At 40.1% G+C, this 18,563-nt stretch overlaps 1 protein-coding gene across 4 annotated transcripts in view; it reads left to right on the forward strand.

The window, feature by feature from the left end:
- glob1 (globin 1) overlaps positions 1–14,571 on the forward strand; it is a 54,473-nt gene extending 39,902 nt beyond the window's left edge. For 3 of the 4 annotated variants that reach the window (XM_083126014.1, XM_083126015.1, XM_083126013.1), the window contains exons 2-4: positions 3,969–4,148; positions 6,386–6,611; positions 14,372–14,571. In XM_083126014.1, the coding sequence (XP_082982140.1) occupies positions 3,973–4,148; positions 6,386–6,611; positions 14,372–14,503 (534 nt within the window). In that variant the 5' untranslated portion in view covers positions 3,969–3,972 and the 3' untranslated portion in view covers positions 14,504–14,571. Of the gene's footprint in view, positions 1–3,043; positions 3,184–3,968; positions 4,149–6,385; positions 6,612–14,371 lie in introns of those variants that run through there. The other variant, XM_083126012.1, reaches the window with a different exon arrangement.
- The last annotated feature ends 3,992 nt before the right edge of the window (positions 14,572–18,563 follow it).

An 18,563-nucleotide genomic window follows, 5' to 3' on the forward strand; every position in this document is an offset into this window, starting at 1 on the left:
CAGATAGATTTCTCAGTTGTACGTACAAACCTTGTAAGCTAAGAAAAGTGGCCCCCAAGGAGTAAGAAAACTCTTGCAGTCAAAAACTCATACGATGAAAATACTATGCTCAGGTACATGCATTTAAATTACGAGAAACTTTGCGATTGTCTACCATCGCACTTTCTATCATTGTCGCCGAATACAAAAAATCAAGTATGTGCCTTGTATTTGCAACACAACCTTATTATTTATATTTCACTGTATTAACATGCATCAAAGAATGTGATTAGAATGTATGGCTGCGCATGGGTAAACACTTACTTGAAATAATTGTGTCCATCAGAGACAAAGCGAAAGGAAATGGAACAAGATGCAAGAATAGATTAGAAAAGAATAAAGAGGAAAACAAGGAAAGGGAAAAGGAGTAAGAGGAAAATTGGGAGTGTAAGAGAGAGGGGGGATACATACGTCTTACATACACATATATACTATATATGGATTTACATTTATACTGCCCACCATAATCTATCAATTTGGAGCTTCTGCCCACCCGGTCGAAAATTTCTGGCGCCGCCCCTGCATATCAGTCAATCAAAAAGGAACTGCTCAAATTATATGTGTTTCACAAGTTTCAGATTGCGAAGCAACGAGTTAGAATAATAATACGTACTGACTAGGGGTGTGCGGGACAGAACTTTTTTTTTGGTCGGGACGGGGAAATTTTTAAAATTCTGACGTTCGGGACGGGTGAAATCCGCAATTTCCCGACCAAGCCGGGAAATTTTCAGTAACGGAAAATTATGAAGAAAATTCCCGACGCTGTGGAAATCGCGAATTTTACGTCAATTCTCTTTTTTTTCTTTTCTGAAATAAAAGCTAACAATTTCCGAGAAGCGACAACACACTTACAATGTAGAAACCATCAAGAATTAACCACTTTTTAAAACGACCATTTGAAAGTTCCGAACTGCTCGGGATCCCGAAATGTCTGGAAATCATTTCCCGAAGTCAGGATCGGGACGGGGATTTTTTTTTACCGATCCCGGTACCGACTTTTCTGGATCGCGCACACCCCTACTAATGACTCAGTCGGGAAAGTGATCATGTTCAGCTCCCAGATGCTAGGTGAGCATTGCTCTAATATTTAACGCACCCCAAGTGATATGAATATCATTATGTGTGGAAGTATTCTCAATGCAGAACATTTGCTACGGTCGATGTTATACTCTTTCTAAAAAAGGAGGACATTTACCGGTTTCTAAAAAATCCACCCGGACGCCGGACAGACACCTAAAAAGGAGGACATGTCCGGATAAAAGAGGACGTCTGGTCACCCTACCCTTCAACATCATCATCTAAACATTCACAAAGAACACTCAAAAGTTGCAAAAAACTGACATTAAATGACAAAAATACAAATACAATCTGCATTGGTTATAAACGGGCCACACTTTTTCACCACCCTGTATTTTTAAAGGTAAGTTGAGTCGGTGCTAGATTATGACCCCATGAAACCTATCGAGAGCATGTCTCTTAGAGGAGGTCACACATTATGTACAGCACCCTCCGAAATTTTCACAAAATCAACATTTTCAAACAAAAGCTCGGTGGGGGGGGGGGCAGAGTGGTGGAACCCTCCTTAAAATGACCCCTCCCCATTGCCAGTTTTGAGAGTACAAAGTTCCAAATGAAGTAAATGTCTTATGCTGTATACCATCCCCTAGAAAGAAGCTATATATTATCCATCTTTGCAATTTTAACCCCTCCCGAAAAAAAATCTGCTTACGCCATTGAATTCGTGTGTAATGTGATCTCTCGACACATCGTTGCGATCAGCCAAAACGGGCAGAAAAAGAAAAAAAATCAATCAATCAACAAACTCGACGTAGAATGGCATTGATTCAGTAGGGTAGTTGGTGAGGGTCATAACCGCTCCCTTTGGACCAGTATTTCTTTTAGAAAAGAACGTCAAAGACAGGATATGAGTGCTAACTACTAAAAAATATATATATACGTAACCCCCCTCCCTTTCGAAATCCTGGGCATGCCACTGCATTGATTATTCTGGGTTTCGCCAACCTCCGTGACAGAGTAGATATCACAGAGCGCTAGGAGGCAAGTGGTCGGGTTCGAATCCCGACCTGGGAATGGGTGTTCTTTGCCCCTTCGTCAATTTCATCATATCTTCGCTCATACTTATCCTCGCGAATCGCGATTAGCCAAAGGGACAGAAAATTGACACTAACAAGAATTTTTTTTCAAACCATTGTTATCATTCACATTAGTTTGGTCATCTTGATCTCGGTTGTATCAACTGATGCATTTGAAGTGAACAAATTAAATGTGATGGATTTTCTTTTGTGCGTGCAGGAAACCTAGGTTATACAGGGTGTCCCAAATAAAGTATACCCAACCAGAATGTATGCCTCCGATCTGGGTACACTTTTATTTGGGACACCCTGTATGTTGTCGGTTGTTCAAGATGTATAAACAATAGGTAATATATATTCAATGCAAAAAAAACAACAAAAAAAAAACAGATTGGTGTAGAATATTATGATATAATGGAAGATGTCTATAGTTTCCCTTTTCAAAACATAAGATGTCCGTGTTTTCTAACGGCGGATACAGCGTAACTTGGCTGGAGCAAGAGGACACTCCTTCCCTATAATTTTCAGGTATATATTTGGAGTTCAAGTTACAGCGCTGACGGCAGACATGATTATAACTATTGAGACGACAATTAGGGTACGGACCTGAATGCAAAGGATACTAAAGCATTCCCTCGCACAAACCCCCACCCCCCGGCGCCTTTTTTGCCGTTAACATTTTGCGGCAACTCTAATGAATGAAATTGCACTAAGGTCCCAAAAATGAGTAAGAATCTCCTGGTAAAATACAGTGCCTTTCTCAGGCGACACTTCGAGAAGATATCAAAGAAAATCTATGACGTGATTAACAAACAATAGCGTGGATCCACCTGCACCGTACGCAAAGAGCATAACATGAAGGCCCCACGTGTGTCCACCTGCAATGCATTCTGATGGTTGAGGTCTTCCCGTGTCCATTTGCGACAATGGTGTGTCATATAAGAAGCTATGGTGGACATTCCGCTTTTTTAGTGTTAGACCTTTTGCGTGATTGGGTGGCGGGTGTTTATTCAGTTGCAAGATTCTTCCCTTCTGTTGGATCTTCATGGAGGTATGTCCATTGGTTGCCTAAGCCGAGAGAAGGGGCGCGGGCAATGAATGAATACAATGACTTTGTTTCTTCTTAATCCTTAGAACCTCAACTTTTACAACTACTTTACAACAAAAGTGCATAAATGTTGTTACTACACTGACCAGTGGCATGCCTAGTGATTTGATGAGGACCAGAGGGGTTCTATGACTTCTCAGTGGTCAGTAAAATATTTATTACTTTTATGCATGTGATATTTTATTTAGGCCTATCTCCGATTCATGCCTGGGAATGGGTGTGATTGATTGATTTATTTTACTTCGCTTTTCTGCCACTTCTGACTAATCACAAAAACAAGGATGATATGATGAAATTGATGAAGGAACACTCACATAGAACACGCATGCCCTGTCGTCCGTGGCAGAGTGGTTGGTGTAGTGTAGTACGACAGCATGAGTCCCGGATTCAAATTATTGCCTGAGCATGAGTGTTCCTTTATCAGTTTCACCTTATCATCACTCATCCTCATTGTTGTTATTGGTTAAAGTGGCAAAAAAGCATCGCTAAATAACAAAAATCAAATCCAAATATTTTATTTAGGAAATTGGGTTAAATACAGGGAAAGGGTATAAACATCACTAGCACTGACATTGAAATTCCTCAATGAATAACATAACTTTTATCAATACACAGTTAGACTATTGTATATACATTAGAAGAGGTGGATTTATCCAGAAATTTTACCACGTTTTGTGGGGGAGAAAGAGTCTCAGGTGTTTGCAATTGACATTACATTTACATTCCAGGTTGATGGGAAATAGTTTCAGCGATTCACTGAACATCAAAAGTAAATCTAAGTCAGTCCCCAGAATGGATGAACCAGATGCAACAACTGGATTGACTCCAAGACAAGTCAATGCGGTGCAAGAATCTTGGGTAATTGTGAAGAAGGATATCAAAAAACATGCAGTCGATTTATTCTTGGCGTAAGTATTACTATCTTGCAAAGTTTTTCCAGACATATTCTAATAATTGGATTAGCAGTTCTGTTTCATTAAATGCATTCCAATTTACTAACCATTGTACAGATTTCCAGACATGTCACCTGATACGTTCTCATGAACACTAATGTACATATTTCCGAGTGTTTGGAAAGAATGAGAAAATGTGGATGTCAGTATGAGTTGAAATGCAGAGTGGTGTGAGGGTATGGTTTGGTAAGGGTGTTGACATCGAGTGGAGAATGAAAAAAGGTTTACACAGCAGCAGCTGGTGGTTCTGAATTAGGTGAAGAACTAGTAGGGAAAAAATGTGGTCAAAGAGAAAATTAGATAAATGCAGTGGACTCTTTTTAATTCGAACTCCAAGGGACTACGAAAAAAATTTGAATTATCCAAAATTCGAATTAACCAGAATATAATAATAAAAATAAAACACACCAACAAAATAACACACCGTATTAAACATAAAACTGCATTAATATGCAACCAGTACACCTTACCTTACAACTGCTATGTTTTATCCATATCTCCATTCAGGAGCAGTACACTTATTGGAATATTAGAATCACGTGATTGTTTTTCATTCCTCTTTCTACCTCTCTAAGCACTTCAACTTCCTTATCTAATGTTAAGCTTGTTTCGACTTGACTCCACTAAAACACACAGACAAATGACCTCTTCTGTCCAGCTATCCGCTCCCCTCTCAACTTGTTTCTGAGAGGGTGAAGGTCACATTCCTACAAACAAAAGCTCTGGAGATTCCTGCTGCCATCTCTTATCTGCCGTCTGCACATCTGTTAACCATAAAAACAACCTTTTCAAGAAGAAAAGGGTGACAAGTCATCTGTTGGAATTTCTTATGTAGCAACCACTTTGGTCTTTCTTGGAAAGATTTATGTTAAATTATTGGAAACCTGATTATCCAAATTTAACCTTCAAAATTCGAATTAAAGTAGTCATTTTTAACATTGTTTTAGGTAGGGTTTTCAAGCGGAATGTGCTTTTGTTCGAATTAAAGAGAGCGCACTTTAGTTACAGACACTTATTAGAAAATGTTGTTTCTAATAAGTATGTGTAACTATTGATCTAATTTTCTCTATTACTCATTTCTTTTCCTACTAACCCTTCACCTAATTCAAGGCCATCAGTCGCCGTTGGGTTTAGATGGAATCTAGAGCAGAGTTGAACAAGTCAGAATTCACAGAGAGCCGGTTAAGAAATGTAAGTGATTTCAAGTTTGGGAATTTTGTATTTAAGAAACGAATGCAAATATCATCATATTTAAAACTGAAAATGTGTCAATTTTACATTATTTGCTAACATGTTCTAGTAATGTGCATTATTTATTGAGAATCATTTGCATCCTATATTTTGACTTAAAAGTTCTAAATTTTGGGATTGCATGCCCTACTTTACCCTCACAGTGATATGGTAACGCTACTCTCTCAATTCTTTTAATGTATAATTAACATGCACTTACTCTCTATCTCTCTGTTTTTCTTTACAATAATAACCCATACATGTAACTTTCAACATATAACACAACTTACTGATTTGGACTCCCATTTGAAAAAAAATTCTGCATGTGTACATGTGCAACCCTCCTCCCAGGCCAAAAGGGAATAAATTCCCTTGCAAGTAAATGCACTTCCCATTTACATCAATACTCCAAAGATTTGACTTCTTAACAATTAACCGACAGGGATGTGTGCATTGGTAAAAATTACCCAGGCAATTTTGAAATATATATTATTTTTATCATTTCCAATGGGTGCTTGAGGTGACCCTTATCAGTACCTTTCCAGTGAACCTTACAACTGTCAGGACCTTGAATCAGCTGTGAGACTTCCTTAGTTTCCAATGCAGGGCCGTAGAAACACCACCATGATGAATTTGACCTGCACATATGCTCATACATTTCAGTTTGGTACTTCAATGTCCTTTTTCCTCATTCTTATCAAACATGTAATACAATAAAATAGTAAAAATTGTGTAATTCAATAAAATGTTCAAACTTAAAAAAATAAGTGTAATGAATTAAAGTATTCTTACTTATATGCTTTAAAACAATTATAATTCGGACTTATGATGCAAGTTTGCTTGTGGATAAAATTTAAGCAGTGCACTTCCTTGCATCCTAGGGGAGAATGCACATTCTGCCAGGTTTAATACTAAATTGTATCAATTCTAAATGTACCCTTTTACTTTATTTTGATTTACAGATTCTTTGATGCCCATCCAGATTACCAGTCCAAATTTAAGGCATTTGCTTCCGTACCTCGAGAAGAGTTACCTGGCAACAAAAAACTTTTAGCTCATGCAAATAGTGTGATGTATGCACTCACATCCTTAGTGGATAATCTAGATGACTCTGAATGCATTGTGGAAATGCTGAAAAAAATTGGAACTAATCATGGACAGAGAGCTATCACAGAGGTGGAATTCAAGGTAGTTATTTTTCATTCAAACTTTTTAAAAACAAATATACTGTTTAATAATCTTATAGATTACATACAGTTGCACAAAACGATACATATGCCCAAACAATATTTTTTTCACATTAATATGCACAGAGAGAGAGAGAGAGAGAGAGAGAGAGAGAGAGAGAGAGAGAGAGAGAGAGAGAGAGAGAGAGAGAGAGAGAGAGAGAGAAACAAATTCATCAACAAAGTGAATAGTGTGTGTGTATATATATTACACGACTGGCCACAGTGGCTCAGTCGGTAACGCGTCTGACTACCATGCTCAAGGTCCCGGGTTCGATCCCCGGCCGGTTCAAATCCGGGAACTTTTCTAACGGTGAAAGCGGCCCCGGCGCCCACCCAGCGTCGAATAACATGGGTACCTGGGGGAAACCCTGGGGGGTAAAGGCAGTCAGGGGCGTGATGCTGATCACATCACCCCCACTCACGACCGGATCAAGAAAGTGTGGGGCGTTACCCCCACACCCCCTATACGCCTTCATGGCATGGTGCTATGCACAGGGGAACACTTTACCTTTTACCTTTATATGTACACACACACAGACAGACAGTAAACACTTACCACACAAAAATAAAAAAGTTTGATATTTCGCAACCAAGGTCGTATTTTCAACCCTTCTTCATTTGTGTATATCCACACTTCTGGCACCTTTTCTCATCCTATTCCTGTGTGTGTGTGCATATACTATACACACACACACACACATTATAAGCAAAGCGATCCTGCACAGCACATACAAAAGACTAATAGTGTCAGTGGCATGACGTGACTTTTCCAAAAGTGTTACCGGTCATCAGTACAACAATTATGCCTGCCAGATGTTTTTCCCCCTGGAAAAAAACAAAGGGTCTTAGATCTAGATTTTTGTTCATTTCGTTCTTTTTTTGCAATCAGCACAGTGATTTAGCCGCAAACACTCCCACAAAGAACTATACCACTCATGAGACAGTTACCGCAAAAATCCAATGAATAGTAGTCGACTCTTGTCAATTCTTCATCTTTCTCTATTTCTTTGCAATAAGGTGCAAAAGGGAAGAAGAACCATACTTTTCTCGGGCCAGTTTGATGTTTGTGTGGTGAGCAGATGACAGAACTTAGCTCCTTCAGCGAATGTGGAACAGAAGACCAGCTGTACGTACTACTATTGCCAACTTAGTATTTTGGAGTAAGGTTTGTCCAAATCACGAATCGCACCAATGAACTATCTTTTCGTTTATTACCTAACTGGTCACAGTTGTAGTTATATCCATTGTATTGGCTTTGTAGTATACCTCTAGTTGCTACACAGAAGTAGTATCCTCATTTTAGGTGGGATTTAGCTCTTTTCTGCCAATCAAATGTGATAACACTGGGCTGTTCCAGCAGGTCTGACTGGTAACTGGGCCCCTGAAAACCACAAAAGCCTATGCTGACAAAATGACTAGTTTCATTATTACAAGGGTCGTTCAAGGTTGACCGGGATTTTCGTACATAAAAAATCGATGAATAGCCGGATCATGATGAAACGTGCGGGTGACGTAATGTATTCCTTCGCGAGTAACTAGCGCCCGGCATGATGTATTTCGTGCATGCGCAGCAGTTGCAGCGAACATGGCGGCAAGCAGTGTGCCTGTGGCTGTGGAGCAGCGGTGTGTAATCAAATTTCTCGTGAAGGAGAAAGTGAAACCAGCTGAGATTTTCAGACGATTGCAAGCACAGTATGGTGAACAAACGATGTCGCGGACAAGAGTGTACAAATGGTGTGAGCAGTTTCGCGAAGGACGAGAGCTGGTGACAAATGAAGCGCATGGACACATTCGCCCTACTGCAGTCACACTAGTGAATATCGCACGTGTTGAGCAAATGATTCTTGAGAACCGGCGAGTAACAGTGCGGGATATTGCTGCCGAGGTGAATATCAGTGTCGAGAGTGTTGAGACAATCATTCACAAACACTTACGCAAAATCTGTGCAAGGTGGGTTCCCCGCCAGCTGACATTCGATCAGAAGTGGACACGCAGGACGGTCTGTGAACAGCTTCTGAATCGGTTTCGAGCAGAAGGTGATGAATTGTTGCAATCCATCATCACGTGTGATGAAACATGGTTGCACAATTCAACCCCAGAGACCAAAAGACGCAGCATGGAGTGGCAGCATAAAGGTTCCCCGCCCCCCAAGAAAAACAAAATGCAGCCGTCCGCTGGAAAGATCATGGCAAGTGTCTTCTGGGACATGAAGGTCGTTATCCATGTGGATTTTCTGGACAACGGGAGCACGATTAATGCCCAGTATTATTCCACATTGTTGAGTGGTGCTGTACGAAAGTCCATTCGCAAGAAAAGACCTGGGATGTTGTCTGGAAATGTCATTTTTCTCCATGACAATGCCCACCCTCACACGGCCAATGTGACAACAACAACTCTGGCCGACAATGCGCTGGGAAGTTCTGCCCCATCCCCCTACAGTCCGGATTTAGCCCCCAGTGATTATAATTTGTTTGCATCCCTTAAAGACCATCTGGGAGGGAAGAAATTCACGAGAGACGAAGCACTGCGGAGCGATGTCCTCCAGTGGCTACGACAACAACCAAGTTCTTTCTACGCCAAAGGAATTCGGGAGCTGCCAGAACGATGGCAACAGTGCCTCGGCGCGCATGGAGAATACTTTGAGAAACTGACATAGTTTGGTGTTTCTTCTGCTACCTATTTCCTCTGCAGAAATAAAAGTCCCGGTCAACCTTGAACGACCCATGTATTTTCTCTTGCATCCTAAGTGTGTTCATGTTGTCATCAGCTAGCATCTTAATTGACATTTTGTTTCAATTCTCAGTTCACTTTGCTCACTGTTAAAGAGCAATGGTGGTCTAGTTGGCAGGGTGTCTGACTGCTACACAGGAGACCCAGGTTCGATTCATGGGATGGGTGATCTAAGATCGGAATCTTGCCAGCCTTGTCCCCGCATAAAGTGGCTCTGGGGCTCATCCAGCTTCAAATCAATGGGTTCCTGGAGGCAACCCTCCTAGGAGGTGAAGGTGGACAGAGCATTATGCTGATCATATCACCTTCAAAATGGCCAAGATCGAGAATGTGTGCAGCCCTACCCCACATTCTCTAAATGTGCCTTCTTGGCACAGTGCTGTATGCAACTTTTACCTTCACTTTGCATAAAGAGAATAAACTTAGTGATGGGTAATTTGCTTGGTACGTATGCATACAACTTTACAGGAAACAACTAAATGGAGTTTGAGAGTTAGAAGAAAATATCAATAGCACTGTTTGTTGACAGTTAACTCTTGATTATTTTGCTTAATCTGCCTGTATTTCATGTATTCTAGTGTTAGTGTATTTTTGAAGCTGTGATGAGTCCAAGTCCGCTTTATGCACAGAAAGGCTAATCACGAATGGACCTTCACTTTAAAGTAGGATCCGCCGGACCATTATGTGACTCCACTGGGTATCGGACCTGGGAGTCCTTGATTGCAAGCAGCTGACGTTACCATTGCACCATCAGGAAGGCCCATTTGGTGTGATGAATCAAAGTAATTAATTTGCATAACAAAATAGAGATCAAATAAAGTAATGTTTTAGGCCAACTTATGGCAGTGCCCAAAAGTGGTTCATAGACTTTAACCTAATGCCACTCCATCAAAATGTAGTTTTATTGTGCCTCAAGAACTCATTTCTGGGACAAAATAACTACCCACGCTCTTCTAGTTACAGCTGTGCAGTATCTATTAGGTTCTTCTAACCAGAGAGACACCAATCAAACATTTTTTTCTGGACTGTTGAAGGGATGGGATGCATCACTTCTTTCTAACCAAGTTTAATCCAGTAGCTTATGTGCATTCCTCAGCTTTAAGTTAAAAATCAATATATGTTGGATATTTCATGTTCCTTTGTCACCATGTACTGTGGATATATATGTAAGTGTGTGTGTGTGTGTGTGTATATATACGAGGTTTGGCTAGAAAAAAACCGGACTGATGCTATGAAATCTTTTATTCGGCATTTTGTACAACAGGAACTTTATCTCCTTCAAAGTACTCCCCTGCACAATCTGTACAACACTCCATACGAATTTTCCATTGCTGGAAGCAGTGTTGCCAGTCATTTTCGGAGATCATGTTCATTACATCCGTTGCTTTTCTTTGCACAGCTTCTACTGTCTCAAATCTGGTTCCTTTTAGGGCGGACTTCACTCTGGGGAATAAAAAGACGTCACAGGGAGCAAGGTCCAGCGAATACGCCGGATGTTCTAACACTGGAATGCCATATTTAGCCAAAAATGTCTTCACTGACAGGGCCGCATGGACAGGAGCATTGTCTTGGTGTAGAATCCATGACTTCCGTTGCCACAAATCAGGTCGTCATCTTCTTACTCGCTCACGAAGGGTTTTCAGCACATTAATGTAATGATGTTGGTTTACAGTTTGACCCTCGGGTACCCAATGAACGTACACAATGCCTCGAATGTCGAAAAAGACAATCATCATGGCTTTGAATTTGGACTTGCTCATGCGAGCTTTCTTGTGACGTGGCGAACTCGGGGTCTTCCAATGCATTGATTGGCGCTTTGTGGCAGGGTCGTACATGAAAAACCACGATTCATCACAGGTTATCACTCTCTCTAAGAATGTAGGGTCTGTTTCAATGTTCTTCAAAGTGTCCGTACAAATGTTCACTAGAGCTTCCATCTGTTCCAATGTCAGGTTCCTTGGCACGAGTTTTGAACACACTTTACTCATGTTCAAATTCTCGTGTAAAATTTGTCGAACACTTTCTTTGTCTATTCCTGTGATTTCAGCAACTGCACTAATGGTCAATCGACGATCTTTTCGAATCACATCACTCACTTTTTGAATGTTTGTTTCCGTTTTCAACGTGCATGGTCATCCTGAACGTGGGTTGTCTTGGATCATTTCCTGTCCTTCTTTAAACCGTTTAAACCACTCAAACACTTGTGTGCGTGATAAACACTCATCCCCGTACACAGATTTTAACATGTCGTACGCTTCTGTTGCAGATTTCCCCAGTTTGTAAAGGAACTTCATATTGACACGCTGTTCCATTTTAATACTCAGCATTTTTTCGACGGAGCACAGACGCACGTTCCGCTTTGTCCAAGTGCCACAGCGAAACTGAGAGGCCTGCACCCAGGGCAATTAGTCATTCTGTAGGCAGGGTATGGTAGTATAGAATCATGCATTGCTCAACCTTCGTGCATTATAGGATAAAAGGAATGAGGGCCACTAAGGCTAAATAAAAAGTGAAAGAGGAGAAAGGAAACAATCACCGTAGACAAGGAAACTTCATATTTTCGTGACAGCATGACACATCTTCAGTAGGGAAACAGTGTGGGAACTGAGCGACAAAGTGTGGCCTGCAGTGTTCCCAGGTCCAGGATAAAAGGGTTGACAGTGCCACACAAAAAAATGTATATAGTCCTTTTGCCAGGCGTGTCGAAAACTGTGGAGGGAGGCAAAGGGTACTGATGAAGGTGAGGATGGGGGATGCATTTTAATTTGTACATATTTTTGTTATTTAGAGTTGCTTTTCTGCCACTTCCGGTTAATTGCAACAATGAGGATGAGTAATGATTAGATAAAAATGATGAAGAGATGCTCGCAAAGAACAACCATGCCCTGGGAACTTTGGTAATGAGATCAAAAGCACACCATTTAATGCACTTTCCCATTGAGCCAGTCAATATAAAGATGTCAACTGATTTATATTATTTAGCACTGGTTTTCTGCCACTTTGAGTAAACATAACGATGAGGATGAGTGATGCTATGATGAAATTCATGAAGGGACACTCACAAAGAATACCCAGGCCGGCATTTGAACCCAGAACCACTGGCATTGTAGCGTACTGTGCTATCTACTCTGTCATGGAGGTCAGCATTATAAAGACGTGTCGAAAGCACAAAACACATAGGTACTTGAAGCCTCTCCGGTGGTGAAGTGGTAGCATCGTAGCCTTGTAACCAAGGGGTTCTGGGTTCGATACCTGGTGGAGCCACACAGTTGTTTGGATCCCACTTTAAACTGTAGGTCCAGTCCCGATTAGCCATACTGTGCATAAATGGACTTAAAACATCAACTCAAACAAAACAAACAAACATAGGTACTTGAATGTTGCACCTGCATAACTTAATTCAAATGTTTCATGTAATCATCCACATGAGGATTAAGAGGGGGGCATTACAAAACCTCCAAGAACATGTATAATGGAAGTGCAACCCACGTTTGGAGGAATACACTACTATAGAGCATGACTGCCTTAGGTGTCAGTAGAGAGAGCAAAGATCTGAGGACCTCATTCCACTCCAGGCCACATCCTAACCAATGAATGTAACTGGTACACAACTGCTATGAAATATACTGAAGTTCAATTCACAAATCTGAGAAGACAGACTTAAGTGAAAACTAAACCTGTTTTACTGCATGCAGTAACCGAGTTAGATCAATAGTGGGGGAACTAAAATTTCAGTTTTGGCCCAAATTCATGATGACAGTTGAGGGGAGGTACCTGAAAAGTAGTAGTGGAAGACAGCCAGATAATAAAGATGATGGGACTTGATGCACTGACTACATGTCACCCAATACAAAAAAGCCACTGAAACAAGCCTTGGCCCTCAATGGGCTGTTATCAGTGACGTGCACTGAGGAGTAGCCAGGCTATATGGTGTACGCTTTTAAAGGAACATGAGTTCAGCCAATACGCAGCCAGTGCAGTCGCGCTGTTGCGAAACCAACTGCTAGCGGAAGAAAATCAGAGAATTCGCTGTGCCCAATATTCAGCTTTTTATGGGTATAATGCATGCACGTGATATTTGAGTACAATGAAATATATAGTGAATAATTCTACACAGGATTATATCATATCACTTGCAGCATATAAGGGAAACTCGTACCTGAAAGAAGTTTGAAGGTACGTATTTATTGTAGAGGAACTGCAAGGTCATCATCATCGCTCTCGTATCTGTTTTCAGACATGTTTCCCAGGAGATTTGAATAGGGGTTCACCGATTTCTGTGGTAGATACTTTACCCTGTTTTATAATGCGCAACACAGTATGCACACACACATCACACGCTTTAGCCGTAAGTTCTTGACTATGAGAAAACACTGTTTCAGCATGCACTTCTTCCGACACCAATTCCTTGAAGTAAGAATAAGCTTTAAAACTAAGATTTCTGTCTTGTGAACGTAATACGAGTATTTTACCCTTGGTGCCTGTACTACTGGTACATACTAGGTTCCGAGAGTGACATTATTATTTTGATTTGATTTGCTTTATTTTACTTTGCTTTTCTGCCACTTTTGGCTAATTGCGAAGATGGGAATGAGTGATGATATAATGAAATTGATGAAGGGACGTTCATAAACATCCATGTTCAGGCCAGGATTCAAACCTGGGACTCCTGGCGTCATATTCAAATATGGCATATCTAATGACCCCCCCCTTTGAGCATGTCACTGACTGCTACCCCAAGTGTCGACGTCACGGGCTGTTATACCATGCACGTTAGCTTGATTACTTTTAAAATCATATGTCTATGACCATATAATCCTTCGAATACAAATATCTTACATGTTGGAAGAGAGGATGACGAGTTCTCAAATAATTTATGAACAATCTTGAACTGTCCTGATTACAGAATCAGTCATGAGCTTACACATATTTAGTTCATATTCACAGCACTAAAACAAGACTAATTTTGCATTTGCTTTGATATTTCAGAATTTGAAAATTGTTCTCCTGAAATATTTGAAGGTTAATCTTGGGAACAATTTGTCACCTTACGCAGAAGAGGCCTGGGCAAAAACTCTGGATGTTGCAAACTCTGTCATATTCACAACACTAACCAACTGAGGATACCAAATGAAGTACTGCAAAGGCAAACTATATTTTTTTTCAAATAAAATTTAGTTTTTAATATAGTTGCATTATTTTTCTTTGCCTACTCCCTGCGACAATAATATTATCTCATGTGTATTGTGAATGTATCAATATTCACATCAGCTTTTTCTTAATGTTTCAGCCTCATTTTCAGGACATTTTCACAACATATATTATTTAAAATATATGGGCAGAACATGTTCTGTTTATTTTAATTGTGTTATTTAGCATTGCTTTTCTGCCACTTTTGGCTAATCACGAAGATCGATGATATGAAGAAATTGATGAAGGGACACTCACAAGGAACATCCATGCCCATGCCAGGATTTTTTTTTTCAGAACTCATTGAATACTTCATATATTTGTTGCTTTCCGCATGTTAATGAAAGGATAAAATGTTTTCAAAATCTGAAGGGCAGATTCTGCTCCATTTAGAATGTTTTCTGCTTCTATTTTGACTGCACTGGTTCTCTGCCGAAGAGGGAGAAGCGATTCTCTGGTTGCATTTGCCCTCGTGGACATGTGCTGTTTTTCCACGTCTCGCAGAGTTGTGGTCTGCAGAAACGTGATACAGGAATCACTTGTGCCTTCCCTGCTTGTGAACGGCAGTAAAATTTTCAAACTCTCCTCTAGAGTTCATTTATCTTACTCATGCTCGGAATGGACGACTGAAGCCATTCAAAAACATTTGAATTTGTTATATTGCACATTGTGCCATAGATTTTGGAATGATTAACAGGTAACAAGCTCCTCATACCTCCATCCCATTGAGAAGAAGTCAATTTAACCCAGTTTGAATTGGGAACATCCTTCTCACCATAGTCATTTGCTGCAGGGGCTCCACCCTCCAATGTGTCGTGTATGTGCTGCTGCTTTATGTGGCTGGCATATTCTTCTAAAATGTGCTGATTTTGCATTCTTCAGATTTATCATATATGTTGGGAGATGACAGCGTTTTGGATTTTTTAAAAACTCTTCCACTATCTGCGAGGAAGATTTTTAGCATCTTTACCTTTTTAATATGTTGTGTTTCCCCTGTGGAGGTCCTTTACACCCCATCTTAAACTTTACGATAAGGGTATTTCCTCATATACTTAGAAGGGTGCAAAATGGGCATGCACCCAAAAAATTAATTCATTCACATACAATATCCACCCCTCCAATTGCAAAATATAGTTACGTGGGTGCATGTATGACTGAATATTGTATGAACAAGTGTTGTCATGTTACCAGCCAGGTTACGTTGGCTTATCTTCCAATGTTTCAAGTGAATACATTGCTCTCATCATTAGAGGTACATGGTTCTTTCCCCTTACGATTCCTTTCCTGCTCCTTGAATAATGTCACCAGGGGCACGTCAAGTATCTCAGCGCTCAGCGAGCAACGGGGGCGTGCCGTGACCTTTTGTGATAGGCAAGCGATGGGTTAATTTTTCGTTTCGGTTAATTATAACAATTTAAAATATAATATAGGCCTACACACATCCCTACTTACAATAATGTGCATAATGGTGAAGTATCGGGCTTGAGTGTGTGAAGTGCATACATACCGTAAAATCAAATCTTTGCTGCACAGTTTATAAAGAAGAAAAACAGCCTCTCGATATAAACTTGTAAATTTCAACCATGAAGAAAATAATGATTTACTTGATATTTGAGGGCAACTGTAAATTAAATTACGTTCTTTTTTAACCCTGAAAATAATAAACATCCTATTAGCATAAAGTTTCGATCTTAAATAAACGGATGGGTTTCTTACTTGGCTTGAATTATGAATCATGACTTGTCTTCAGTTGGATGCAAGCGCAGATGTGATTCTGGGAACGTTCATGTCTTTGCACTGCATTATAAAAATTGCTCAAGTCACTGTAGCTTGTATAGTTCCATGTTCCTAATTTTGTATTGAACAAAACACATGGCCAACAAAATAATTTATTAAGATCATTGCTGCCACATAACCACATAATATTGTTGTACTGAGATGTTTTAAACTGCCTAATGAAAACTTTCCCATCTTTCTTAGTTGGTTTGGTTATACCCAGTTCAGGACATGGTCACTCATGATTCACAACCACAAGCTCCAACTTTACACCATATGTTCTCGAACTGAATGGTTTTGAAAGAAGGTCCCTAATCAAGGCCTTACCTGCAGCACTGCAAATCGATGGCTCTTCTGGTATGTCAACCATGGCAGAAATTTTCAATGTAGAATCATACTTTTACACCAGGTACAAAAACACGACACAAAGAACAGAAAAAAAACACGCATCCGCAGCACCCACGCTTCTCAATTAACCTTCCGTTTCACCCTACCTGCAGTGTTACATACCCTCCATATTTCCGAGTAACTGACCACATGACGAATATGTTCAAGTTTCGGCTGTGATTACATTTCTTATAAATTGCATACGACTGGTGATTACGGGCTAACTTCATAATGTAATTTGTTGATTACTATAGAGTTTCAAACATGAAAATCGTACCACGTTAGGTGGTGCTATGGATGCACAGAAAATTCTGGAAGTTAGCAACCTTGTGGCCAGTGTTAACGAATTCTTTCCAACACCCTTGCCAAAGACAGATGCGGGCTTGGTGTCGCTTGCCCTCGGTCTTTTTTCTTCGCGAACGGGGATCGACAGTGGCCATGCAAGAACTGCATAAGTCACTCAAAAAGTGGGGAGAAAGGCAAGCAGTCCTCTTCTTCTAACGTGGTCAGTCGTGCCGCATCGCCAAGCATCTTCAAGGATGTAGCTGGTTTATGTTTCAAGCCAATACAACAGGAAATAGAGGAAATGAAAATTCTGCAATGTAAATATCTTATAGTAAATAAATTCCATTCTAAGGTGTATAAAGGCATTGAAAAACACGAACTTAAGATATCAAAAGTGTTTTAAAAAACAACGCAAGCGGCGCTTGACCCACCTATCCTTACCGTATGCTTCTGGCGAGCAACGTGATCACTCAGCTACTTGATGGCAAAATAAGCGTTGTTTGGCGAGCACTGCTCACTTGCTCCCTGAGAAAGTTTGAACGTTGCTTGCCACAGGTTTATGACACAGAATACATCGTTTTGTGTTTCGATCTCGTGAGATGGCAGCTAATGAAGAAGTATTTTGTGATTAACGGCTTGAAATGCAGCGTAACTAGTTTAATTACAGAGGAAGTTCAAGTAACAGAAGGTAATATAAATGTCCATTTTTTGTAATTGTATTAAAATGAAACTACACTACACAATAGTTTTTGCAAAGTCGTGCAAGTGTGTGAAAACAAAAATTTCGATTAATGTTTGGTGAAAAATTTAGTACCCATAATTGTTTTGAGAAGCAATAATGTGTATAATATTAGTTTTGCAATGCGCAATCCCTGATGATGGCACTGATGTTTTGATCAATGAGCAACCACCATCAAGTAAATGATATGTAAGCTCAACAAGCTAAACTCTTGCTCAGCGAGCATCGCTCACATACCTGACGTGCCCCAGGAAAGCTACCCTACTTATTTTATTGTAGTTTAAACTATGATTGGTTATTTAGCGTCAGTTTTCTGCCACTTCCGGCTAATCACAAAGTGGATGAGTGATGATATGGAGAAATTGATGAAGGGACACTCACAAAGAACATCCATGCCCAGGCCAGGATTTTACCCTGGGACCTCTGGTGTTGTAGCATGCTTTGCTAACCACTCAGGCACGGAAACCGGCAGTTTAGACTATGAATGGGTATCAAAATAATTAGTGTTACCCTTTCATTTATTTTTTAAAATTTTAATATCTTGTTTCAGTCATGCAGAACACTGGTAATGTAAACTATCTTTGCCAGCTAATCTATCACCAACAATGTCATGACCAGAAATTTTGTAAGGAGTTCAGGAATTTCTTCCCATAGTTTGATTGCATTGCTTTTCTGACACTTTTGGTTAATTAAGGAGAATGAATTAATGAGGAGAAATATAAAACTATGCAATGGAGGTATTTTCTTTCAGTAATCTGGTATATTTTGACAATATTTAAATAAATGCGTACTGCATGCAAAGCT

The sequence above is a fragment of the Lepisma saccharinum genome, chromosome 7 (genome assembly GCF_977018435.1).
Source record: "Lepisma saccharinum chromosome 7, izLepSacc3.1, whole genome shotgun sequence".
NCBI lineage: Eukaryota > Metazoa > Arthropoda > Insecta > Zygentoma > Lepismatidae > Lepisma > Lepisma saccharinum.